Below are 26,386 nucleotides of genomic sequence, written 5' to 3' on the forward strand. Positions count from 1 at the left end.
AACAAACTGGAAAGCAATTTCAGACAAGCACTCCATTGTTCACAATTAATGGGATTTCACTGATTTTTTTTATTATTTTTTTTTTTAATTCCAGACAGAGATTTTTATACTGTTCTTTTAGCAAACTCTTCTATTAATGTCTTGACATTCTTCTTCTTCTTGAAGAGCTTGTCTGCCTTCCTTCTGGAAGGTAACTGTTAATTACTGCATGGCTTCTTGCAGACAAATAATGAAAGTGTTTTGTTGAAAATCAAGGCCAAGTAACACAGACTGACTTGATAAATTCTGTTTTTGATCCTATATCTATGGTGGGGTTTTTTTGTTTTACTATAGTTAGCCAGCAGCAAAATTAAAATCAAATTGTCCACCAAAGGATATCCTTACAAAAAGGGGAGAATCTTAAATCAGAGTATATAATTGGAGACAAAAGTAATACTTAGATTACTGTCACTAAAAACATTAATCCATAAAATAAGCCACTTTTATGAAAAGCTTGTTTGTTTGCCTGAATTCTTAAATGTATCTTCTTTTTCCTCCCCCCCCCCCCCTTCCTGTCAAAATTGTAAGGTGGAAGGAGATACAGTCACCTTCTCCTTTGAAATGCGGAGTGGTCGTGAGCACAACACTCCAGACAAAGCTATGTGGGGCTTTGCTTGCACTGTTCGAGCACAGGTACTCAAACATGACAGATTCCATGGGATAGGTTCAGCTTCAGTTTATCTGCTGTCTGTTACGCTCTTCAGATCAAATAGAAATATACTTCCAAGTTGGAAGTCAACATTTGAAATTGAAAACAGTAATAGTTTACTTATTTTCGCAATAAGACAATCATCTTTTTACAGTGTAAAGGACCTAAGTTTTAGACATTTGGCTTCCTTAGCTAGAGATACCCTGTAGCACGCTTATGGTTTTATAAAGATAGTTATTACCAAATATGTCTTATCTGTCTCTTGTCATTGGCACTGGACTTGGATGAAGCCACTTTAAGATCTCTTGCTGCTTGTAGATCAGGGTTTCTTTGAAGAGATAGGTATCTTGTAACAACCTGGAAATCGGAGATTTAATGAGGGGAGTAATGATTCCAGCCTATAAAGAAGAGAGGGGAGGGATGCTGGGATCTAAGGAAACTTGAATCCTACTACTGGGAAGCTAGGACTAGGTCTGTGAGGTGACAGACCTGCAGGCCAGAAAATGACTGAACCAAAAAAACCTTTACCTTTTTTCTTTCTTGGTTCAGGAAAATAATGTTTAAATCTTGTTTCTTGTCTTGCGTTGTTCTTATATATTGCTTTAAATTGTTAAAGCATTTTTTCAATATACCTCTGTGTAAGAGACATATCTTTTTTTTTATATATATATATGTCTTATATACAAGATTATATCTAAAAATATAAAATCTCCTATTTTGAAATACATTGGGGGAGGACTTCATGGTTGATAGATTAGTGCAACTTATCACTATTCCTACTACAGGAGTCTTCAGAGGATGTGTCAGGAGGCTTGCCATTCTTAGTTGACCTGGCACTTGGCCTTTCTGTGTTAGCTTGTTCTATGCTGCGAATATTATACAATGGACCAGAAATTACCAAAGATGAAGAAACCTGTCAAGAGCTCTTAAGATCTAAACTATTACAAAGGTAAAAAAAAATATTCTCATCTGAGTTCTCGTGTGGGTTTTTTCTGAGGGAAGTTGACTTTCATAGTTGTGCTCAAGTCTTGTGTTTTAAGGTGATTGTTCTGATAATTTTTCCTGCAGAGTTTGTTCAGCAGTTGTGGTCCCTAAAACCAAGGAAATATTCTGTAGAATAGAGGTTTTCTTTAGAGTAAGTAGAGGAGGATTGGGCTATGCTTGGTACAAGCCACACTTAATGATGTTAACACGTAGTCTGTGTAAGGTGTTGTTGACTAATGTTGACTAATGTCTTTCTGAAGGGGGAGGGGGCTTTAGGGGAAAAAAAAAAAAAAGCTTTAAAAAAAACCCCTTTTCATCTGTTTTCATTTATTTTTCCAGGTGCCAGTGGCAGGTGGAAGCTAATGGTGTAATATCTCCAGCCCTTACACCAAGTCCTTCTCCATTGCCTCTTACTATAGATGAAGATAGAGAATTTACATATCCTTCTGATGTTCTAGTGCCTCCCGTTGGACACTATTTTGATTTGCCTAGGATTAGGCTGCCTCCAGGAATCATGATAAAACTCAGGGAAATTTCTGGACGTGCTCGGCCTCAATTTAGACCTAGTATAAAGTAAGTAGTCATTGTTTTGCTCTGTTTTTCTAACTTGCCTTTTATTTTTTGAAATATTTGGTGCCAAAGTGGGTGAGCTAAAAAAAGCAATGGTACGGATGCAGCATACGTGTCATGTGTGATGGTATGCATTTAATATTCTGTAAATACTTGTTTGTGAATGCAGCATCTAGTGATTTGTAAATATGAATTGCCAAAGTTTGTCCACTATTCTTGCTTAATCAGTTTGGCTTTACCTATAACCCTAGGGAAGTGATTCAGCCAGAAGTAATGGAGGAGATGGTAGTTTCATGTGTGATAAAACATTTGAATTTGGTTGATGCACTCCAGTCCCTGATAAATTTCCAGTATCAGGAAGAACATGCCGAAGAATATGATTTACTTTGTAAAATTATGGGAGAGACCTTTAAGAAGCTAAATGCCATGGAGAGACAATTGCAGGTAAAAATAAAATTACACCAAAAAGAGGCTTTTTTTGGGAATAAAGGTGTGTTAGCAGCATTTTAGAAACACAGAAATACAAAATGTACTCAGGTTTCTTCTTTTAAAACCTCTTCTACTCCTTAAGATGAACAACTGTGGTGTTATTTTTTGTGTCTCTTTTTTAGAGTGTGGCTGAGCTGGAGCAGAAATGGCAGAATGAGGTAGATGATGCCATGCATGGGAAGCTGGAGAACAATGTCCCATTCTTTTATGATTATCATTTCAATGAGGTAAGCACTGTGGCTGCTGTGTGTGCTCATGCTTCATGCTGCTCTCTCAGTACATGTTCATCCTTTTCCCTCACTTTGTTTAGAGCAAGATGAAAGAACTAGAACTTCTGTGTTCAATGAAAGAAGTTTCTTTTGATGGAAGTGATCTTGAGAACGTGGTCCTGGCATTAAGGTTAGTAGCTGGCTGTGGAGCGTACCGTTTAGGCAAGGTACTTAAAAGATAGGCAACTTTAAGCAGCTGTGGAATTTCCGTGAGTTCCAAAAGTAGGTATGCAGGGTTAAAGTTGCCTACGTACATAAACGCTTATTGAAGTAGGCACTTGAATTTCATTGTACCCTATGATGCTAATAATGTGGAAGAGAAGCTGGCGATAATGTTTTGAAAACATTTTATCTCTTAATTCCATTAAAGACTGGTAGACCTATATAAAGAAAACAATCTTTGGGTCAGGAACTTTTGGATGAACTTCTAACCAGGGATGCAAATACTTTAAAACTTAACTTTCCTGCCTGTCTAGCAATATCTGATGAAATTTTTAGAAACATTAGTACCTACAGCTATGAGTACTTACTAACAAATCACTTGTTTATTTCTTTAATTTCTTTCTGTTTTCTACTTCGGCATAGAATAGATTGATGCTATATGTCTTCTTTAAAATAACCTTTCTCACAGTTTAATTCAGAAGGCATTAAAACATAATTGAGTTTACTTCTTTTATTTTTATTTTATAGGGAGAAGTTTTTTCAAGAGGTTAATTCACTGGTACAGAAGACATCTCATCCCCTAGCAAAAACAAAAACATTAGTTAAGAGCTTGATGAACAGAGCAGAGCTGTTACTACATGTCACTATTGCAGCGCAGTCTGGTATCACAAGAAGTATATCTGGTACGCCGGCAGAGACGCCAGGTATATATCTCATTACCAGCATTGTCCTTTTTTCTTCCCCCGCGCCCCCCCCCCCCCCCGATAATTTATTCCTTTTCTCCTTTTCCCCCCTTTCACTTAAATTTAAATTAAACCTTTTTGATTTTTTCCAAATTAAATAAATTCTTTTGCATTAAATGAAGTTAAGTCTTTGTTTTCTGATTGCCATAACGATGGTAAATTAAGGTCTGAGTCATGATATGTGAATTTAAACTTTGATATCCTGTAGTATTGGGAAAAAAATGCTTAACCTAATAAAAACAAAACTAACTTGAAACTATACCTGAAAACAGGAAAGTCCTGAGAACTGAGCTGCAAGTTCTTGCTTAGACTGTGTTTTCCCCATCCTGTGTTAGAACTTTCACTGGAATGCCCACAGTGATTTTAAAAACAGTTTGTAAATAACCTCCTACACCAGGAGTGACATTTTTTCATATTGTATATTATTGCAGCCTGTAAATCAGCATCTGAAACAAAAGTGATATCTCACGCAGTCCGTCAGCCCGTCTTCCTCCGCAGTATGTCAGCACCATCTGACTTAGAAATGATTGGTAATGAAGATATCGAGTTTGCTAGATCGAGTCAAAGGTATACAACGGTTTATTCCATTAAACTGCTTTACAGTAATGTGGCCTGTGGTGTTAAAATCTTCATAAACTTTGCAAGCATAGCACTTATTTTTAAATTGATTTATTTACTGCTACTGTGTCCAATTATCCTATATTCTTATAGGCGCCGCCATGTTACCAGCCACAGAAGTAGCTCTTTCACGCTTCTCCAGTCACTGACCATTGAGGATACCAGAGATAAACCTACGTACAGTGTCTTACTCGGGCAACTGTTCGCTTTCATTGGAACAAATCCTGACCAAGCGGTATGCCATTTCAAATGCGCTAAATAATTACATTTTCAAATTCAAGCTTTCAGAAAGAAGGGAGATGGTCTTGCTTGCGTCTCATTAGCAAATCCCACCAAATCTTGTAGGTATCCAGCAGCAGTTTTCTGCTAGCTGCTCAGACAAGGTGGCGGCGTGGGAATACAAGGAAGCAAGCCCTAGTGCACATGAGAGAGTTGCTGACAGCAGCTGTTCGGGTTGGTGGTGTGACACATCTTGTAGGCCCAGTGACCATGGTGCTTCAGGGAGGACCAAGGTTAGTTTATTGCTCTGCAAATAATTAAATGTTTCAGTCTCTGTAGAAGATAGTAAATTGCTTTGTGCCAAGAAAAAGACTGAGAATTGTAGAATAGTTTGGGTTGGGAGGGACCTTGAAAGCAGCTAGCTGTGAGGGCTCAGGTTTGCAGAACTAAACTTGCAACAATCACTTTGGCCCTTGTGGGATAAAAAGGCAGAAACTTCTAAGAAACGCATTTATTTGGCAGTGGATGAACTTTCCTTTCATACTGGAATGATGTGTCCACAAATATGTATATAGGGCACTTACTCTCCTGACTAATTCTAAATTCATGTTTGTAAGGTATTAGTGGTAAATTTAGCTGTTACTTATCCTGTCATCCAAATTTGCAAAATATTGTGTCAATATTTTGTTTGCAGTCAAATTTCAATCATCTGACGTAAAACTACCATATTATCTCATTTACATATGTTTCATATTAAAACATTGACTTGCAATTTTGCTTCTAAATCTTCCTTGAGTAGTTCTTAATATGTGCTGATTATTATTTTTTTTTAAAGCTTTATTTGGAAGTTTGTTCATTTTATTTAACCCAGAAAGCCTACCATTTCAAATATCTGACTACCAACAGAATTGAAGAGCTCACGTGTGGCGGGATGGTGGAACAAGTCCAGGAAGCTTTTGGAGAAACTATGACGTCTGTGGTCTCACTGTGTGCTCGCTACCCCATTGCTTGTGCAAATAGCATTGGCCTCTTATGCACTATACCTTACACAAGGTATGAAAGTATTCCTTTCAGAAAGGGAAGGAGGGCATGTACAGCTGTCCTTATTAAGTTGTGCCTTAAGGAGGAGCATTATATAGTATAAATATGCTCCCTTTCTTCATAATGAAGAGTATCTGAGAACATCCTGTTAAATTTTCTCAGAATACAGAATTTCATCTGGGGAGGACAAGGGAGAGACAGGACTACCTTTCTGCAAAGTAAAATAATTAATTGCTGAGTTAACAGCAAGTTCTGGATTTTTGTTGCGTCTGCTGTTAGTGACTGAAAAGTTGCTTAAGTAAGATTCCTGAATTTCTCTTCTCATACAGGAGTGAAGAGAAATGTTTGGTACGTAGTGGCCTGGTGCAACTTATGGACCGGCTTTGCAGTTTAAGCAGCCAGACAGAATCCAGTTCGAATGAAAAACAGACTAAGAAACAGAAAGTGGCCACCATGGCTTGGGCTGCCTTCCAGGTGCTAGCCAATCGGTGTGTTGAATGGGAGAAAGAAGAAGGTAGGAACATTGGAACTATATTTCTATTGCCACTTTAGGATTGTGCAAGTGCCTGAGAAGTGCTATAAATATATTTAAAATAGGACATTCACTCACCATGACTTCAGTACTGTTTGGCTTTGTAACACAAAGGTGGATATGAAAAGAAGGTGATTTTCTTCTTGTTGTGGTTTTCAGGTTTTGGTGGTTTTGTCTGTTTAGTTTTGGTTTTTTGTTTTTTGTTTTTGTTTTTGTTTTTAATTCTAGCTTTTCCTCCTCATGGGAGTGTTTGTTGCAGGTAATTTCAAGCCTGCCACTTGGTTCTGCCTAGACATAACCATAGAACCAGGAGACCCTGAGTCACCATTTGTACATTCTGCTGTGTTAGTATTCACCCATAACGTACATAAACTTGTAGACACATGGCTATTGGCTAATGGAGCACAGAAGTGGTATCAGGTTTTATTTTTAATTAAAGACATTTTATATATAAATGTTTTGCTATAGCAAAACAATAGTATTTTTGCTGTTTCCAGTTTATGCATAAGGAATTTGTAGATGTGTACATTCATATTTGTTAATTACAATTCTTGCATTACTTTTAAAGGTGGTTCAACAGAAGCTGTTCATTCTGGTCTGGCTCGTCAGGTCTCTAGCCTTCTTACCAACCACCTTGCACGAGCTACGGAGTGTTGTGGTAATCAAGCCGCAGGAAATGACGCGCTTCAAGATGTTCTCAGTCTTCTTAATGACTTGTCAAGGTACTAAGGCTTTGTCTCTGGAGCGTTTTTTTCTATGTATCAAAGCAGGTGGGGGTTCTTTTTGGGGTTTTGGGTTGTGGGGGTTTTTTTGTCAGTAGTGAAGGTAAGTTAACTTTCAAAACCATTCTAAAACCTGATTGTAAGCTGATGCTTACTCAACATCAGTCTTTAATCAGTGTTATCAGGTTATGTAAGAATTGTTGCAGATAAAGTTTTGTCAGACCCTGAAATTTTAAAATTACAGCTTGAAAACAAATTAACTTATTACGTACAAGAGCATCATCAAACTTTTCTCTCCTCCCTCCCCTCAAAAAAGCTGTTATCTCTTGGTTTTGTTTTTTTTTTCCTTTCAGGAGTCACATAGGTAAAGCAATCCTAAGCCAGCCAGCCTGTGTGTCCAAGCTTCTGTCGCTTCTCTTGGATCAGCGTCCTTCTCCAAAGTTGGTCCTTATAATCCTCCAGTTGTGTCGTGCTGCACTGCCTCTCATGAGTGTTGAGGACTGTGGAAATGTGGAATTGCCTCCCTGGAGTTACTCGGTACCCTCTCTGAATAGTGAACAGGATGATCCCAGTGACCCAGCCTCCAAGATTGCCTCTCTGCTGTTGGCAAAGCTGGCTGATTACGTAGTACCAGGTACCAGCATCTTTTTGGTGTCATGCTGATTTAAGAAATTGCCAAGCAAGTCATGTTTCTGCAAGGAGCTTTTGTATTGACAGAAAGCTCAAGTAGGAAAAGGTGTATGATATGTCAGTGTTGAGTGATAGGATATTTCTGTGACTTTAATTTAACTGTTCTCAGGCTGAGTTGTTTGTCATAGTGATGATTTAGATGCATCTCAGGTGTGTTGGCATTAGTTTCAAGGGCAAGAAAGTTTGTTGGTGGAGCTCATGGCTGTATGTTTTTCTTTGTTTTGGATTTTTCCTTTCTACTTCAAGGATGCCAGACAGTTCTTTCTCCAACTGCCTCTGAGCCGGATACTACTTTGGCAAAAGCCAGCCCTAAAAATTCCATAAAAGGTGATAAAGATCCTGGAGAAGAAAGTGAGGCAGTGGATGGTAAACTTTCTATTTTTATTCATAAACGGGAAGACCAATCATCCCATGAAGTCCTTCAGCCACTACTAAGGTAATCTTAACTCACTAAACATAACAGTAAATGGAAAAGCAAACAGTTTTCCCAATTTGTTGTATTTACTGGCAAAATAATTAGATGATGCAAAAATGGTTTATAGGGCCAATGCCTGGCATACAGTTACCCGGATAAAAATGCGTACCACTATACTGAATTTGTGGTGAAGCAGCAGCAGAAAGAATCTAAATCAATGCTTCCTAGGCTTCTCTGTTTTGTAGAAGACTATTTAGCAACAATGAGAGCAGCAAAGCTGAAACAGAGGAGAGCAGACAGATTTATAAAAGGAGGAGGGGGACATGAAGTGTGACGTTTTGTTTTTGGATTGCTTACAAGCCATGTAAGCCACTAGCAAAGGAACATAAAAACATTTTAATCTGTCTGAAAACAGTCACATGAAAAATTAGCTATTTAAATGATGCTCCAGCTGAAAAATTGAATGTATCTTGTTATATTATTACAGACTATGTAGGACTAACAAATAGAACTATCAAAGCAAAATGGCTTTAAAAGCATTGCTTTTAATAATGCACACTCTGGATAATAACTTGCTATTACAGCTGCTTTAGTATTGTTAGTACTTACCTGGATTTTGAGATCTCTGAATATCAAACAGCCAACATTACCACCTATTGCATTTTGTACTATTTGTCTCATCTTCCCCCAACTCCAAGTTGGTTTTGAACCTATGCCCTAAAAATTATATGAAAAGGTACAGCTGTTGGGTGTTCTTAGCTGAAAGATTAAGTCAGCCCTCAGGCATTTATGTTCAGTAAAGACCAATTTCATGATGCTTCTTTTTGATGCAGGGAAGGGTTAAATTACTACGCAAATGACTACATTCAATAGTATTAAATTCCTTTTGTAAATTACAGTGCAATTGGGTATGTCCTTAGCTATCAAGTATTTTTGTTACTGTTGAGCAATTCAGTTGCAAGGGTTGCTTTCAAATAATTTCAAAGTGCACATAATACATTAAATTTAACTGTATAGTTCAGCTGTTTTTTCCACCAGTGAAAACAAAGCTAATGTGTTTTATTTTCACTTTAATAGTAGTTCAGAAGGTCGTCCATTCCGACTAGGAACTGGAGCCAATATGGAGAAAGTGGTGAAGATGGATCGAGACATGACAAAAGTAAGAAAAGGAATAACTGAAGAATTATTCAACATTTTTGCAAAAATCGGTGGCCAGTCAAAATTCTTGTTTTTTACAGGTGTTAAATCCCCTTTGCTAAATGTTTAACTTAGAGAACTGTTCAGAAAGATAACTTTATATATAAATGTTAACATTATATAGTTATTGAGGTAAATACAGGGGTAAGTGATGAAAAAGAATTTCAGCAAATGCTTCTTCCAACCATCATAGGTCATGTTTAATCCCCTTTAATATTCTCTTTCCTGAAGTGTTTAATGCATGTTGATGGTATGAATTTTAAACCACATACTTAAATTAAAATTTTCATGTATATTTTCAGACATATTCTTAAGTATTTGCACCAGAAATACTCATATGTGGCTTTTTGATCAGAGAAGTGAGACTATACTGTTAAGGCAAGAATGGGGTATTAAAACCAATGAATCCACATTGATCTCTGATCTCTTTGTAGATGAGAAAAAGCAACAGAAAGAATTTTGTCTCATGACTGTGACTAATATATAAACAGGAGGATGTTTTGATATGTTTTCAGTACTTTTACATATGCAGAGGGAGGAGAGTTAAATGCATCACATAGTGCGGCCAAATAGAGCTAACACTCGTATGTGTCTTATATGGCAATTTTATTTTCAGAGTGGCTGCTGTGAAGTCATTACTGAAGAAGCTGCTGCAGCCCTTCGAAAGGCAACTAAGTGGGCACAGTCTGGTCTAATAGTTAGTGTTGGGCCACCCATAGAAACCATCAATCCAGAAACTACTAGTGGGTTGTCCACTGGGGACAAAAAGAAGACTGCACAAACATCTATTTGCAGAGAGAGGAATTCTGAGCTTGCCAGGTCGGTCACTTTGATTCTAGTTAGTCTAGATTCTGCTTTTCTGGTACAAATATTTGTAGCACTCTAGAAAATAATCCGGCTGTTCAAACTTCCCTTTTTTGTGCTGTGTGGTGTTGTTGACAATTGAAGCTTCTTTTCCTTCTGTTTTGAAATTAATGGTCAAATTGCTTTCTTCTCCTGTATAGGACTGATCCTGTGAGGCCATTCATTAGTGGCCATGTTGCAAACAGCATGGCAGCAGAGGTGATTGCTTTGCTACATAGCTTGTTGATGGCACCAGAATCAAATGCAGCTCAGATATGGACAACAACTGCTGAAAAAGTAAGCAAACAGAAGATTAAGTATCAAAATCTACCCCAAGCATATCTTGAGTAGTTAGGAGAACTTAGTTTTATTAGCAATTTCCTAAGCTACTCCTTTCCCATTTACTACTTCTAACACTTCAAACCAGGATGTGTAACTGCATAGAAGCAGCCCTTTCTAGTAGGTGGTATCTGTCTGATGTCTTAGGGCGGAATAAATAACCAAAAATTATCCAGTGTTGCATAACGTGCTGTCATTCTGTAATTCACCTGTCATCCTTTCAGTAATTAATAATGCTGTTTGTTTAGGGAGTTATCTTACCTTTGCTATTCAGCCCTCTTCGCCGTGACCTCTGAGGGTCTAAAGTGTGCGTTGGAAAGTATAGCAGGTTGCTTTTACGTTCCTCTGAATCCTGTAGCACCTAGTCTGTTGCTTAGGCTAAATCCTTGAGCGAAGACTTTTGCTAAGATTAAATATGTAACTCTGTGATTCTGGAAGTTATTTGGGAATTGAGCCGGCTTTGATGGTGTTCACACTTCTGAGAACTTAGAATATTCTGAGTTACATAATTCTCTTCAAGAACAAAAATAATTCTTCTGAGACTGTGTGTGGGCTGGAGGCTTGGGGCGTTGGTTTTTGTTTGAATACTGCTTTGAAGTCACTATCTGGTATTTTTGCTTCTGTCTTCAGGTTCTGTCTCGGGCTCTGATGTACATTCCACAACTCGGGAAATATGCAGAGAGTATTTTGGAGAATGGGAGTAGCAGTGGAAGGAAACTTGCTAAACTTCAGAGAATTGCTCGACAGGCAGTAGCTGCCCTTTGTGCTCTGGGTGGCTTTAAGGAGACCATTAAAATAGGTTCTGAAGTTCAGGTAATTCAACGCTGTTCACATTTTGTATCTTAAATGAGAAGTGGTGCTTTTGACGATATTTTGCCCGCGTTGGCATACTTGTGAAGCAGTGTGCAGATTGCCTGCGGTCATGAAGCAGTTTCAGTAACACTGTGGAGACTGCTGTTGTGTGTTAATTCTGTTTCCTAAAAATACCCAGCTCTGTGTGTTGAGTTGGTGTGTGGTGTTTAACACTCAGTGTTTCTTGCTGGTAAAGCCTTAAGTCTTATGCAGACCTTCTTTGATTGTAGGTTTTGGGTAAAGGAATAGCAGGAAGCATTGGAGTTGTGGCGTCTATTAATGAACAAGAAGGTATAGCAACGGTCAAATTTCCACCCACCAGTATAGACAGTAGAAAGACCTCACAAGCATCAGACACATTAACTATTCCATTATCTAGGCTCTGTGTTCCAAGATCTGAGGTACGGTAGTTTTAAGAATCCAATATTCAGTATAATATAACTTCTTTTGTGTGTGTCATAGCATACTGGCAATTAATCTAAAGCATGTAAAAAGTCTGTTTCATCTTTGATTAAAGATTATTTGGAAAGTTTGCTTCACTATTTTAAACGTATCTTAACAATATCTATATTTAAGTTCTCATTCAAGTAACAAGGGTATCCATCTTTTGGTGCTTAATGATGTCCATTGCATACTGTGTGGGGTTTTTTTAGTTTTGTTTCTGTTTTTTCTTTTTTTGACTGGTGTTTGGTGCTGGTTTTGTGATAGTACAAAATGAGAATTAACTCCAGGTAATAAAACACCCTCATTTCTTAGAAACTAACTACTTGAATTTAACTTTTTACCGTGCCCCCCCACCATCAGGCATTGCCTCTTCATAAACTGTCCATTACTGAGAAGGTAGTACAGGCAGTCCAGTCCATGTTGCTCCCTCAGGAGGGAAGTCTATCTATTCACACCTCACTTCCTGCAACAGGAGATGGCTCAACTCCAGTAATGGCAGTGGTCCGGCTTCTTGCTGAAATAAGAACCAGGTGAGTCGCTGGTTTTTGTGCAGCACCCCAGTCTGTTTTGATACCATACACAAATGCTCAAGAAAATTGCATGGGTTCTTGTTTTCTTCCTCTTTTGATACTGATATATGAAAACAGGGGACAATGCAAAAATTCTTCCTCAAGTACGTTTAGCGTCTGAATGTTGTTAAAATGAGCACTAAAAATAAAGTGCCCCTGTAACACTGGCAATGCATTGAGCAAATGCTTCATATAAGTAAATGTTATGAAGCAGGGGAAAGCTGTCATTGTGGAAGTTCCAATGGATAGCTGAGCACCCAGACAAAGAAAAAGATCAGTCGGCGTGCTGTCTCTTAAAATAGTCTTGAATTCAGTACATGTAAAGACAACTTTGAATTCAGCGTACACTTTTGTAATGCTTTAAATGTATTATTTTTCTATTAAGAGCATGCCTGGTGATGGCTCAGCTGTTAGAAGACAGCTCATTCTGTGAAGAATTCATTCAACAGTGTCCAGCTGCTGTAGAAGTTCTTAATTTGGTAGCACAAGAGTGCAGCCCTGGTAGGTATTCAACATGTTCTTGCAGCTTCATTGTTGTGTTCAGTTCAGAGATGTAACAGCTTTTAAAATAGTTTCAGTGTTTTGTCCTCCAGCTACTTAGAGTTTGATAGCTAGCACAGTACAGCATGTCTTCTCGTAAAGAGTAGCTAATAATCAGACTAAATAATTTTAAACATTAGGCGTAAAGTTTAGGCCAGAACATGATTATCCCATGCATCACAGAAGATGCGAGTCCTGGGACTAACTCTCTACTACTGTGCTTCTGAACCCTCTCCACTTTTCTTGCTTCCAGAGTAACCTGCTCTGTATTACTTGACATTATCATTTATATGTTTTCTTATGTCCTTTTTGCTGTTTTTTACAATGCTTTCTTACATTCCTTATCAATGAGCTCTTGATTTCCTTCCTTCTTGTTTACGGATAAGGAGTGGGCCCAGCACAAGTCTTAGTTCAAGGGCAAGTTTTAGGAACATGTTGGAGCCTTTCACTGGAGGAAAAGTGGCCGAAGCAAAGGCTGTTAGGGTAGGAACCAAGTGGATTTCAGTATGCTCTCCAGTGTAAAAGGGTGCGTACTGATTTTGTTGACAGTAGGCATACATTCTTTTGACTTCCTGCTTTTGCTGGGTCATAAACATGCTCACTAAAATGAGCTTTCTATCTTAATTAACACAACAATGTCTCTGCTAACCAAATATAAATTAAACATGAGGAAAACAATTGCTTGTATACATTAGATTTTATCCTTAATTTTGTTGATTGGGTGAGACTGACTGATCGGATGTCTTAAAATGGAAATGTCATATTTGTTTCTGTTTATCAGTATTAAGATTGCATTGTTGGGCTCAAGTAACTAGACTTGCTTGGAACCTCATGACTTGGTTTGGTTTGTTACAGGGGAGAGGCTCCTTGTTGTAGAAATGCAGTGTGAAAGGTTACGAATGTTGTATCGTGACTGTGCTCGACCTCCCCCTCCACCACTCCAAGCAGACAGAAGACAGGTAAGCACAGAAGCAGTGCTGAGCCTTCTGCCCCTGGCAAATGGAGCCAGCGACTGCATGCAAAGGGTCTGCCGCTGGTGTTGGGGCCAAACTGGTTGGACTCTTATTTAAACGTTTCAGGTCATGTGAATTTCTGTAATGGGATGCAATTCGTTGTGATCATAGTTATGGCAGTTGCAGGTGTTGTATTAAATGTGCGCTTTGTAAAAGAATGTGTCGTTGGATTTCAGTCGGTGATTTCAACTGTAGTTGGTAGAATAAAATGCTCTATTCCTGTTTGTAGCCCAAAGAAATCACTTGGAGCCCATCAAGAGTATTTCCCCCTGTGCGAGCATGTATGTTTTCATCGCATCTCACAGCTGTGACCTTTTTGGCTGATCCTAGCGCAGGTGGGGGACTTCCTCGGGGCACATTTATCTATGCCACTTCACCAGTTCCAGTACAGGTAAGAACTCACAACTGTACCATAATTTGTTGCTTAATATTCAATAGTGCATGAAAAGAAAAGAAAGGAAATTTTCTATTTTACCTATGTTTTATAAATACATGTTTTAAAAAACTACTATTTTTATTTCTAGGCACCATCATTCTACTGGGAAATTGAAATAGTTTCCTATGGAGATACAGATGATGACACTGGACCAATAGTTTCATTTGGATTTGCTACAGAAGCTGAAAAACGGGACGGTGCTTGGACAAACCCAGTGGGCACCTGTCTTTTTCACAAGTATGTTGGAACGTACATCGAAAATGATGGTCTTGCTCAGTACGTTTGCATGCTCCTTAGGGAGGAGTATTGTGAGCACATTGTAGTAAGGAACATATATGTTTCAACTGGAATGTTAAAATGACTAAGGAGAGTTGAATTGCCTTTTGTCAGTGTCACAGCTACGTAGGCTTAAGTCAGTAGCAAGTTGTAATCCTTATTTGTTTCAGCATGATCTTTAATTTTCTCCTTGTGTTACTTCTTAGCAATGGACGAGCAGTGCATTACAATGGATCCAGCTTGCTACAATGGAAGAGTGTTAGATTGGATGTGACTCTTTCTCCTGGTATGTAAGAGTCCAGCTAACTTGCTTATCTGGTAAATCAGAAAATCCCCTAAATGTAAGGGAGACAGTGGATGAGAAAACAGATTAAATCCATGTTGTTCTTTTCATGATAATATTTTTCTGCAGGTGATGTAGCAGGAATTGGATGGGAAAGAACAGAAGGAACTCCGCCCCCGCCAGGGCAGCCAGCTAAAGGCAGGGTTTATTTTACATACTGTGGGCAGCGACTTGGGCCGTATTTAGAAGATGTCTCTGGTGGAATGTGGCCAGTTGTCCACATTCAGAAAAAGGCAAGTCTTTAACAGAAATATGTTGCTTGAGATATATTCTTCCAGAAATATTAAAAACATTATACATAAAGTATTGAGCTTGCTTACCTATCTAAAAAAAGTAGTGTGATAGTTTTTACCTGTATTGAGGTTGAGATATTCCATTACCCTTCCCAGGTGCATATATGTTTTGTCATTATTTTGAACTTTTTCTGCCCAGTAGGACGCTAATGTGCAGCTGGCTTGATGAGATGGCATTATTCTGTGCTAGTAGCCCTTCCGTTAGTATTCCTTCCCAGCAGTGACCTTGCTTCAAAGTATACTAGCTAATATGCTCTATCTTGAAGCTAGAAAAAAAGGAAAGTTCAAAGTTTGTGTTCAGAGGCTTAGTACTTTCCCTGCTGCAGTTTTATAGCCAGTGATGCTGGGAAAACCATATGGCATGGAGATGTGATCAGCTTATTCCTTTGGCTGAGTTTTTTAACAAGAGCAAAGAGAAGGATCAAAGCAATCCACGACTCATCTTAATGCTTTTATGTGCATCTTCTTTCAGAACACAAAAGTTCGTGCTAACTTTGGATCTCGCCAATTTGCTTATGCTGAAGGACAGGCTCACAGGAATGCTGCTGATCTGTGTATTGACCTAGCTGAAGAAATAAGTGCCAACTTTGAAGCGTTGCCTTTTGCCATGGCTTCTGATAGCGATAACGATGCTGGCACCAGCATAGCTTCTGATCCTGGGACCCATGGACCTCCTTGTAGAATTGCTGCTGTTGCTACGGCTCAACAACGTAAAGTGATGATTAATGTTGTTTTTTAAATCTCTTTCAGGAGAAATTACAATCAATTAAATAGGATTTAAGCATATCCTGGCTGCAGTCCTTAGGTACTGCCTGTTTAGGTAAAGCAGTACAACAAGCGTTGTTAAACTCGTGCTTATTTTAGACAAGGCAATTCAAAAAATCTTACTTTGGTCTTCCTTTATATGGATGCACAAATTACTCTCAATTAATGCAACTACAATGAGAAATTACCTTATTAGGGCTTTGAATACAATAGGATGTTACAGTTGATTGCATCAGCCAATTGGTTACACTATGTCAAAATGCATTACAGTTCCATAGGCTGATTGGAGACCATGGAATGCAATATATCTCAAAAACTTCATGGAATATTTTTGCATGTCTTCTAGTATGTTATGATCTCATTATTTCCATGTGTGTTTTGCAGAATATGACAGTGACACATCTTGCCACTATAAAATGGAACTAAGCTATGAGAACTTTATCACATCAGGCCCCGATCCTCATCCACCTCCTATTGCAGATGATGAAAGTGATGATGACGACGATGATGATATTCCTCGGGTGAGGAACGTGGCAAGCCTGCTATGACTTATAGTCTAAATACAGACCTTGTAATTCAGATTTTTGAGTTTTGCCACACAAGGGTTTTCCCTGCTTCCTCGAGGAAAATCCAGCTGCTGTTAACCTTTCTTTTTGGTGTTCTAAATAACTTTTTGTCTTTGTAGGAGGATCACTATGCCCTGTTGGTTAAAGCCTGGGAAACTAAAGTTTTCCCTACAATTAGAAGAAGATTCCGTAATGAGGCTGAGAGGAAGTCTGGGTTGGATCAGATTAAAGGAGCTTTACAGTTAGGTATGGCTACGTTTGTTTCCGTGCGCATTGCTCTATATAATGTGCGATAAGTGTGAAGATAACACCAGTGTTTATGTTGTATTCAGGGCTGGAAAACTTAAACTGAGGAAAAAAAAAATTTACATGCTGTTTTTGTCAAGTACTTAGAAACTGGTTTGGGGTCGTGATTTTTCTGTAACGCTTTTACTTACATTGGCCTATTTAAATAGAGAAAATGGTTTTAGAAATAGTGGCAGAATTTGTTGTTCTGTTGTGGTGTGGATGCAGAAGTAGCTTGGAATAATAGTTTGGGAAGAAATTATCAACATGCGTTTTTTGGCTATGACTGTATCAACACAAAACTTGTGGGAAAGTCACAGTAAGAGCAAAGTAAGAATTCTGAGCCCTAATGAGAAGCATACAAGTGTCTCTCAGGAAAGCTCCACTCCCTATCTATTAGCCTGACTGAAAGAATGTTTAAGTAATTAGATAGCTCATCTGCTTATGATGTTAATGAGAATAAGAACTTATTTCAAGTGGCTGGGGAAAATAACTAGCACTCCCTTTTGTCTGTCAGGAATGGTTGATATAGCAAGACAAACTGTGGAATTCCTCTACGAGGAAAATGGTGGCATCCCAAGAGACCTCTATCTTCCCACTATCGAGGATATCAAAGATGAAGCAAACAAATTTACAATTGATAAAGTACGAAAAGGTAACATCAGCAAAAAATTATCTTGAGGAGAAAATGAAAGCTAAGGAGCTCTAGTACTTGGGATCTACTATATAAACTGTCAGTCTGAGGAAAATGCTGTACCTTAAGAATTGTATTGTCCCTTTCCATCCAGGTCTCACGGTGGTAACTCGCTCTCCTGACAGTAACAACGTTACCAGTAGTGCTGTTGGAACAGCTTTACCCAAGTTTGCTATTCGTGGGATGCTGAAGACATTTGGTCTTCATGGTGTCGTTCTGGATGTTGATTCAGTGAGTAAAGATACATCGGGAGGGTTTTGAATGCATCGGCATCACACATCTGTGAGCAAATACGACTAAGTGTCCTACACTGCTTAGAAGGCTGGTTTGGTTCTCTTTTTGAAGGAAAAAAAATTCATCATTACTGTGTTTATTGACAGTGTTGGTTTTGGTGTTGCAGGTAAATGAATTGGTACAAGTAGAGACATATCTCAGAAGTGAAGGAGTTCTGGTAAGGTACTGGTATCCTATTGACATGTTAGAAAGGCCACCTGCTGGTTATAGGAGGACAGCAACAAATGGGTTGGTTACCCTGGATAATACCAACATCCAAATTCACAGGTAAAAAGAAAAAGGAAATGTGCTTAGAAGTCATTTGTATTAGCTGACTTGATCTGTAGCATTTCCTATAGTATAATTATTTACTGCAACCTTGTTTTGAGCGGTAGTAAACTTCTGAATCTTATTATAGTTGTTGGATTAAAGCTGACAAAGATTCATTAAATCTTCATGATTTAATGGGTAGTGGGGTTTTGATTTTTTTGTAATAAAGGAAATTGGTTATAGTTATCTTGTTGGAAGGATTTTACTTAGTCACGGGAAGGTGTTTTTATACACACTGGTCTCGCGGGTACCTTCCGTGAAGCTTAGGTTTCTTGTACCATCAGTCAGTTGCTATCTAAAAGCTCAAGAACTCTTGACTGACTTTGTGGAGAGCTGGCTTCTAATTCTGGTGCCTTAATTTGGTACCAGACTTAGGTGATCTGAGTGCTATCTTAAGTGAATAAGAAAGATTTGGGTCTACTTGAACCTTTTAAATAAGAATAAATTAGGTATATATGTTTGGATTCAAGGGCAGGTTGGTGGATATGATTTATTTTAAGCGTGGTGAAGCAATTTTATGTTTTGATGTTTGTGTCTTTCTAGAGAGCTTTTACGAAGTGAAGCTTCTCTGGCCAAGCTATATTGCCGCATGGCGCTCCTCAATATTTTTGCCCCCAAATCTCCACATATGTTTACACGGCTGTTTCATATTCCTGCTATCCGTGATATCACTCTGGAGCACCTGCAGTTGCTATCCAATCAACTTCTTGCACCACCTCTTCCTGGTAAACAGCTCTTTTTTTTGTGCAGTAGTTTTCTGGGGACAAAAAAAACCTAACTAATTTGGCACTTACTGATTAATTAGTTACTAATGATAGTATTTGAAAAAGTGTCTCGATGGACTCCTGACCTTAGCGATAGGGTCCTAAACTGAAATTCTTGATAATGATCTCATTAAAAGTGTTCAAGATAGTTCAGAGTCCCTCTTAAGATTACGTTCAGTGTCCTTCTGTCCCTTTGTCATTGGTGGCCTTCTGTTTATTAGGGGGCGGGGGGAGTATCCATATGGGATACCTGTAACGAACTGAGAATGTTTTATAGTTCAAATCCAGGGTAGTAAAACTAAATGCCAGTTGGGTCTCACACTTTTCAAAATTCAACTCTTCTTCATTTCACAAAGTGGTTTGTCCTTTTCCTACTGGAATCACAGATCTGGTTAGAGAATGTATGTGCTGAATCATGGAAAAGAATCTTTGGCTAATTCAAGTGAGTGTTAACACAGACAATTATTGTGACAAAGCTATTCTGCATGCAAAGAAACGTGTGCAACGTGGCTGGAGCATAAGGAGGAAGTGCTAAATATAGGCTATTAAAAATGGAAAGTAATTATTTACCGTTGGAAAGAGTCCTGTTTCCTCCTCCAATTACTTTGAAACTTGGCTACCTCTAACAGATGCCGCATTGTAAAAGATCCTTTTGCAGAGTACAGCACTACTTTGCATGGCTTTGAGAATAATTTTACAAGCTTTTATTTATTTTTTCCTCTTTAAAATATCTCTAATTCAAGTCCTGCTAATACATACAGTTTCCAAACTGGCATTTTGGTGAATTGCCCACTCCTTTGTGTACTGCCCTTTGTCTTTCTTTGACTTTTCCCATTAGCTCCAGAATGACAGCCATGAGACTGTCAGGGCTTGTGACCCGCTCGGGGTCACCCAAAAGCTATCTTGTTCATTTATGGGGAAAGCTGGAGAACAGATAAAGCTGCTTTCACCTCACCTAGAATGAGTGGGGAAGAGAGCGCTTCTGCTCACTTGTCATTGTACTTACGCAATAAATTGAAATATGGGGCAAAGTGAGGCAGCTGTGAACCCACAGCTCTGTGTATGTATGGCAGGCCTCCGTAAGCGTTTGGCTTAAGGCAGGTGAAGAATACAGCTGGCATTGAGAGGGTCATCCCATCTGCAACCAACCGTGTCAGGGGTGCAAGTTTGGTCTTGGGAGGATCCTTTCTACTCCTGACCTTTGGCAGGAGGTTTGCACTTGCTCAAGAGTGACAGCAGAGGCTTGTAATCTTGCAAGTGTTTTAAAACTTCTCTTTCCACTGTCTGTTTCACAGGCTTCATAAACATGTAGCAGTGACCTCCAAATTTGTCTTACCTTACTTGTTATTACAGATGGAACAATCAGTTCAAGTTCTATTCTTTTGGCCCAGTCCCTGCAACACTGCATCCATTCCCAGAACTGTGCCACCACAGACCTCTTCTACCAGGGCAATTCACAAGCCATCAGAGAGTGGCTTACTGTTGCCATTACTCGGACACTGCATCAAGGAGAGGAAAGTCTGTTGGACCTCACTAAACAGATCTGCTCCTTTTTGCAGGTAAAATATTCAGTAATGGTTTATGAGCAGTGTTTGTTTTTCTTTCTAAGGAGCCCTTGCTTTGTGTGTGATTCTGACTTCCATAATACTGTCCATCACATTATTTCTCTGGGTGGATTGTATTCGTGTTCTAGTGGGCACACTGAAAGCACAAGCAATAGCAATACTCTAGATCATACTAAAATGAAGTGGTCTCACACTGTGTCATTATTTACAATGCTATATCTTGTTTTAAAAAAGAGGAAAGTAGTTTGCTGCTGCTGCTTGGGGTCTTTCGTTATAAAATGTTGTGTTACAGACGGCACCAGAGCAGTTTCCTGCTGAAGAATTCCCGATTTCTGAATCCAAAGTCAATATGGATGTTAATTTTCCTGGGGCTGCATTTGTAATTGTGTCCTGTAAGGAAAGTCAGTCTGGATTCCGCAAAGAGTAAGTAATTCAGGGGCCGAGAGTGGCAAAGATTAAAGATGAGCCTCTGTCAACCCTGAGCATGTAGTTGCTCGGGTTTTTTAGACTTCTCTCTTCTCTGAGACTCATTTTCTGGGTGGTGGGATAAATGCTGCGGAGTGGTTTATCTTTCTGTGATGCTAGTTATGGTCTAACCAAACTGTTCTTGCTCTTTCCTTAGTTCATCGCTGTATAAAGCTCCCTGGGCTCGAGTGCTTGTCTATGGGCTCGGGCATAAAGTTAAAAGGAATGGTCAGTTAAACCTAATTGAAGCAGTGTGTTATCCTCGAGATGCCTCTCCAACCAACACAGGCCTAACACCTCCCCCAACAACCAATCAGTACCCTTCAGTGATCACACCTACGGACAAGGTCCACATCAAACTAGGTAAAAAAGAAAATAAAAATAAAAAACCCCCCACTTTTAAACTGTATTGTCAGAAATGAGACAAGCATCATCATCGTCTCTGTGTAGAAGCTTCCTATATTGTCGTCAGCCCTGCCATTGGTTATGACAGTATTTTTGTACAAGGTATTAAGAAATGTGTCCTAACAGAAATAGGCAATCATTCTTAACCAAAGAAAAGATGGTTTTATAAACGTTGGAAGCCGTCTGACTCTGATTTGTGTTAGTTCTGTTAAATCTGTCAAGATCGGCGGGGCGTGGTGGTCTGATTTTTGTGTTCCATGAGTTCACAAAGCACTGGTTTTGAGTATTTCTGCGGTGTTCGAGTTGGTGCTATTGCTCTGTGTTGCATATGGAGATTAATTTTTATTTTTTTATTTTGCTTTTGTAAGTGATTGTAGGGCCCTTTAATACCCAGAGTAATATATATGCGCTATAGTAATACACAGGTCATCCCAGCTTCTCAGGCAAGAGCAATCATTAATATTCTTTTTATACTTCCAGCCTTGGGGAGAGACAGTATGATTTATTTAGAGCAGTGAAGATTACTGAGCTGCAGTGAGCTCTTAAAACTTTCCATTGGAAGTCCTTAAGTTCTTTTGCTGAACTACAGCATCTCTGATGTTTTTCTCAATACTGATCAGACACATGATACTACAAATAAATCGTTTTGTGAAAGTCCTACATGTATTTAGAAATGTACAGGCTAAAAATAGTTTTATTTCATATGTCATGTAAACAAAATGTTAGTTGTACATTTATAATTATAGATTGTATCAACTTATTATAGATAAACATTACTGTTTGTTTATTACAAGGTACTTAACGGAGACAATTGTCACTTAGCATAAATTTAGCTTCAAAAAAGTGCTAAAATGTATGGTACTACTTTTACTTTACCAGTGTCTAGAGTCATGATAAGTATTTTCTTTGACCTTTTTGCTTAGGAGTATCTCCCCCTCCTGGAGCTGTGTTGGTCTTGCATTCTCTTCCCCTTGAATTCCCCCTGGCAATGGCATTCACAGAACAGCTGTTAACTTGGAAATTGGAAGATGGAGATGGAAAATCAGAAGACGAACTGGATACTGTTCCTGCTTCAGTTCTTTTGCAAGTAGTGGAATTTTTAGGTGAGAATGCAGTAATTACTTAGTAAGGAGTACCAATAATGTGCTGTCTCAGATGGAGAGCTTAGGAAAAAAAGAAAAATTATAGTCACAAAGTATTTCTGAGCTCTTCCATTGTATTGAAATTTTCTTCAGAAATTTTCTGTTCATTTGCACTTAACTGGAGTAGTCTTCCTGTCTTTCTTACTGCTGGCATACAGCCATTGAAATGACCTTTTCTTGTGCTTTTTTTAATGTTACTGTTCCAACTCGTGTTATAAAGCTGCTAACTGCTGACTCCCTTGTTTTGCCTTCCACACACAGGGAACTTTCTCTGGACAACTGATATGGCAGCATGTGTGAAGGAATTAATATTTCAACTCTTGGCTGAGCTGCTTCGCAAAATTCACAACCTGGAGCAGAAAAAAAATCCAGCAGGATTGTCATCTTCTATTGCCCTTCAGCTAAATCCCTGTCTGGCTATGCTTATGGCCCTGCAGTCAGAACTTCACAAGTTGTATGATGAAGAAACACAAAACTGGGTGTCTGGAAATGCGTGCAGTGGTTCTGGTGTTGGAGGGGCTGACCAAGGAAGATTTTCAACGTACTTTCATGCTCTGATGGAAGTCTGCCTTGCTGTAGCAGAAGTAACCTTACCTATCAATATGAGTGTAACAGCTAATGTGATGTCTTCAACAAGTGCCCCAAATCTTAGTGACTCTTCTTCCTCATCTTCGTCTTCTCCAGGACAAACACCACAGAGTCCAAGCTTGCTGTCAAAGAGAAAAAAAGTAAAAATGAAGCGGGAAAAGACCTCATCTTCAGGCAAACGGTCTTCATCTAGAGCAGCTGAAACAGATGCTGCAATGCTCAGTATAGGAGGAAGCAAGCCTGAGGATATGTTATGGTTTCACAGAGCACTGACTCTGCTTATAATTCTCAGACACCTAACTAAAAAGGATCCACAAGGGTTGGGTGTGACAAATGATGCTGTAGCAGATGCGTGTCAAGCACTAGTAGGTCCCACAGCTCATAGCCGCTTGCTTGTCATTTCTGGAATACCAACTCACTTGGAGGAGAGCACTGTCAGGAGTGCAATCAGAAAAGCGTGTAATGCACATGGTGGAGTCTTCAAAGATGAAATCTACATCCCTCTGCAGGAAGAGGATCCCAAAAAAATCAAGGACAAAGCAGAAGGAGGAGAATGCAGAACTGAACTGGAAAAACCAACTGTTTCAAGTAGCGCAGACAGTTTGGATATCAGCAGCTCTAGCAGTGTCACACCTGCCATGAGTGTTAGCGCTTCAGCGTCTACAAGCCAGGCTTCCCTCTGCAGCTCGCAGGGTATATCTCGGACCGTTAGTGATATCTCAGTTGACCAGTTTCAAGCCGGACTGGAACTGGCCATCCCACCAGGATTGCTAGAACCACATATTGTTTCCAGCCAGGAGAGTTTGGATCTCTCGCACTGCAGTACTGGAAGCCTTGGCAGCCTCGGCAGCCTCGGGGAACCACTTGACAATGTAGAAACAGCGTCTGTGTCTGATGTTGGATCAATGTACACAGTCACATCTCTGGACAACCAGCCGCTTCTGTCACGGCCAATCAAGGGCTTTGCTGTAGTGGAGGTAATAGACTTCAGTCAGGAGAGGGTGCCTCTTGGGTCGGTTTGTTCTGAAAGAATGAGATCTGACTCTAGTAACTTTTCTTTTTTTTAAAACCTCTCGCCTTGAGAAGTACTGTACTTTTTGTGGTTTGTGTGTAACACCATGATCCGACTGTTAAGGAAAAAGCGTGCTGGTTGTTTAATTCTGTAAAGATTCTTCTGCTTGACTGAGGCCACAGCTTGAATGACAGAGAGTGAAAGGTACTGTTAGCAAGGTGTAGCTCAGCATGGGTCGTGGGTGCAGAATAAATGTATGTTAGTGAGCATGCGAGGCTAAGGAGACTCGGAGTTCTCAGCTTGCACAGGGTGGCTGAGGAATACAGAACTTTATTCTCCATTGACTTTCTCTGTACCGTTCCCAGTCTTAGAAGCATTCACTGTCTCTCGAAGGCAGAGGGGACCTAATCGTAGAGCTATCAAGTAGCAATGTTAAAACTCTTGCATGTTCCAAGTTGTAGAGCTCATTGCCGCAAGGTGTTGCGGAAGCCAAGAGTATAAATTAATTCATAAGGGATTAAGTTCATGGAGGACGTGCAAATTGGTAGCTATTAAGCACAGCAGTCAATGCAGCCTTCAGTTTGGGAAATCTTTATAAACTGCTCATTTCTGGAGGCTGAGAGAATATGTAAAGAAAAAGATCTATTAATTTCCTCTTTCATGTAACTTTCTTCAAAGATTTGCTACTGGCCAACTGCTGGAGATTAATTTAGACATAGGTGGCCCTTTGGTTTGACCTGCAAGACAGGTTATTTAATGTTTAATGACGACATTTTCACGTATTTTAAACCATCTACAGATTCCTCTATAAAGTTACTTCAGAAGAGCTGATAAATTTTGTTGATATCCGGTTCCAGATTAATTTTTAAAAGCATTGTGAGTGGTTGCCATTGATGCCAGATCACTCCAGGTTTTCAGCTATGCACAAGAACCCTTCCTCTCTGTTGGTACACTAACTGCATGCTGCAGACTTACCAGAAGCTTGCAAAAGCACAGCCATTTCTGATAGCTTATGAATGTAGAGAGACATTTTTGCATAGCCTCAGATTTTCAGTTCCCCTTTTAGAAGAAAATCAGCTTATTCAGATAGAAAATCTTCAGTTGCTATTCTTAAGCTGTGAATTGACATGAAGACACCAGAGTTGAAATAAACCATAAAGTGTGTACAGAAAGCTGTCAGTGTATTCACATTGAAACCTACTCCAAGTCTGTAGCTGCTCTGACAACGATACATGGTGGTTATTCTTGGAATCAAAGGAAGTTATTGTTCCTGTTCCCAATTTGTGTGGCTGAGACTTAAAGGCCTGTGCTAATTTAGATACATTTTTCTAAACGGAGAATTGAAGCAAGGACACCAGAGTTGCAAATAATGACAGGTTATCTGAAACTTTCAGCTTCTTATCTGATATTTCTAAGGGCTGTCTCCAGGCTAAGAAATGGAATAGCTGGTTCAGAGCTGTGCCTGAACAACTCGCAGCATGGTGGTTTCAGTGGCCACATGTTCTTAGAAAGGATGTTTTCTAGGCTGAACCTGAATTCTGGTATCAAATTATTGATGTAGAAGAATGTTAGAAGAGATACAGTAGTGATTATCCACATGGGGAGGGGAGAAAGCTTAAGACCCAAATTCATATAAATGGAAGTTAATTTGTTTTGTCAGAATTCCTGTTAACTTACTTCATTATTTGTACAGATAAGATCAAGAGCTAAAATAGAGAAAATCCGAGCCAGTCTATTTAATAGTAGCGATCTCATTGGTTTGTCAAGTCTGGATGGTGAAGATGAACTGATGGAAATGTCAACTGAAGAGATTTTAACTGTTTCTACTGTAAATCAGAGTTTATTTGACACACAAGGGAGCCCAGCGCTAGAAGATTATTTCAACGATAAGTCAATAAAAGGTATGTCGTTTTCATATTGTCAAATATCTCACTTGTATTCTGCATTTTGGGGGGAACATACAGGGGTCAGATTCTCCTTGCTGGTGTAAATTGACTGACTAATTGACGGGTGACAACAAGGGGGAGCAAGGGAGTAATTTCAAAGCAAGTTTCCTCCCTCGGATTTGGCAGGCAGCTATGTGCAATCTGAACATTGCTCAACTGTCCTCAAAACTAATCAAACGGGAAAAAAAAACAGAGGGGGGTGGAGAAAAAACCTACCAAAACCAAAAAGCCATGACTCCCCACCAACCCAAAAAACAACTGCCTGAGTTGGTTTAGTGACTTTTTTGAGAAAATAGCCG

At 39.2% G+C, this 26,386-nt stretch overlaps 1 protein-coding gene across 1 annotated transcript in view; it reads left to right on the forward strand.

Moving 5' to 3' along the window:
* Window positions 1-26,386, forward strand: part of HECTD4 (HECT domain E3 ubiquitin protein ligase 4) — a gene marked incomplete at its 3' end in the record, with an annotated part of 74,784 nt that overhangs the window by 36,634 nt on the left and 11,764 nt on the right. The window contains exons 23-62 of the mRNA XM_082007688.1: window positions 568-672; window positions 1,474-1,637; window positions 2,012-2,245; window positions 2,494-2,686; window positions 2,854-2,958; window positions 3,042-3,130; window positions 3,691-3,866; window positions 4,337-4,472; window positions 4,617-4,758; window positions 4,869-5,035; window positions 5,649-5,795; window positions 6,113-6,297; window positions 6,884-7,037; window positions 7,391-7,671; window positions 7,974-8,163; window positions 9,220-9,301; window positions 9,956-10,158; window positions 10,344-10,479; window positions 11,152-11,334; window positions 11,604-11,774; window positions 12,178-12,347; window positions 12,772-12,887; window positions 13,782-13,885; window positions 14,169-14,330; window positions 14,464-14,612; window positions 14,858-14,937; window positions 15,064-15,227; window positions 15,760-15,997; window positions 16,437-16,573; window positions 16,738-16,864; window positions 17,421-17,558; window positions 17,692-17,828; window positions 17,998-18,158; window positions 18,744-18,925; window positions 20,318-20,523; window positions 20,822-20,952; window positions 21,152-21,357; window positions 22,323-22,502; window positions 22,803-24,106; window positions 25,835-26,042. Of these exons, the coding sequence (XP_081863814.1) occupies window positions 568-672; window positions 1,474-1,637; window positions 2,012-2,245; window positions 2,494-2,686; window positions 2,854-2,958; window positions 3,042-3,130; window positions 3,691-3,866; window positions 4,337-4,472; window positions 4,617-4,758; window positions 4,869-5,035; window positions 5,649-5,795; window positions 6,113-6,297; window positions 6,884-7,037; window positions 7,391-7,671; window positions 7,974-8,163; window positions 9,220-9,301; window positions 9,956-10,158; window positions 10,344-10,479; window positions 11,152-11,334; window positions 11,604-11,774; window positions 12,178-12,347; window positions 12,772-12,887; window positions 13,782-13,885; window positions 14,169-14,330; window positions 14,464-14,612; window positions 14,858-14,937; window positions 15,064-15,227; window positions 15,760-15,997; window positions 16,437-16,573; window positions 16,738-16,864; window positions 17,421-17,558; window positions 17,692-17,828; window positions 17,998-18,158; window positions 18,744-18,925; window positions 20,318-20,523; window positions 20,822-20,952; window positions 21,152-21,357; window positions 22,323-22,502; window positions 22,803-24,106; window positions 25,835-26,042 (7,543 nt within the window). The remainder of the gene's footprint in view (window positions 1-567; window positions 673-1,473; window positions 1,638-2,011; window positions 2,246-2,493; window positions 2,687-2,853; window positions 2,959-3,041; window positions 3,131-3,690; window positions 3,867-4,336; window positions 4,473-4,616; window positions 4,759-4,868; window positions 5,036-5,648; window positions 5,796-6,112; window positions 6,298-6,883; window positions 7,038-7,390; window positions 7,672-7,973; window positions 8,164-9,219; window positions 9,302-9,955; window positions 10,159-10,343; window positions 10,480-11,151; window positions 11,335-11,603; window positions 11,775-12,177; window positions 12,348-12,771; window positions 12,888-13,781; window positions 13,886-14,168; window positions 14,331-14,463; window positions 14,613-14,857; window positions 14,938-15,063; window positions 15,228-15,759; window positions 15,998-16,436; window positions 16,574-16,737; window positions 16,865-17,420; window positions 17,559-17,691; window positions 17,829-17,997; window positions 18,159-18,743; window positions 18,926-20,317; window positions 20,524-20,821; window positions 20,953-21,151; window positions 21,358-22,322; window positions 22,503-22,802; window positions 24,107-25,834; window positions 26,043-26,386) is intronic.

Source organism: Phaethon aethereus (genome assembly GCF_964289735.1).
Source record: "Phaethon aethereus genome assembly, chromosome: 17".
Classification (NCBI taxonomy): domain Eukaryota; kingdom Metazoa; phylum Chordata; class Aves; order Phaethontiformes; family Phaethontidae; genus Phaethon; species Phaethon aethereus.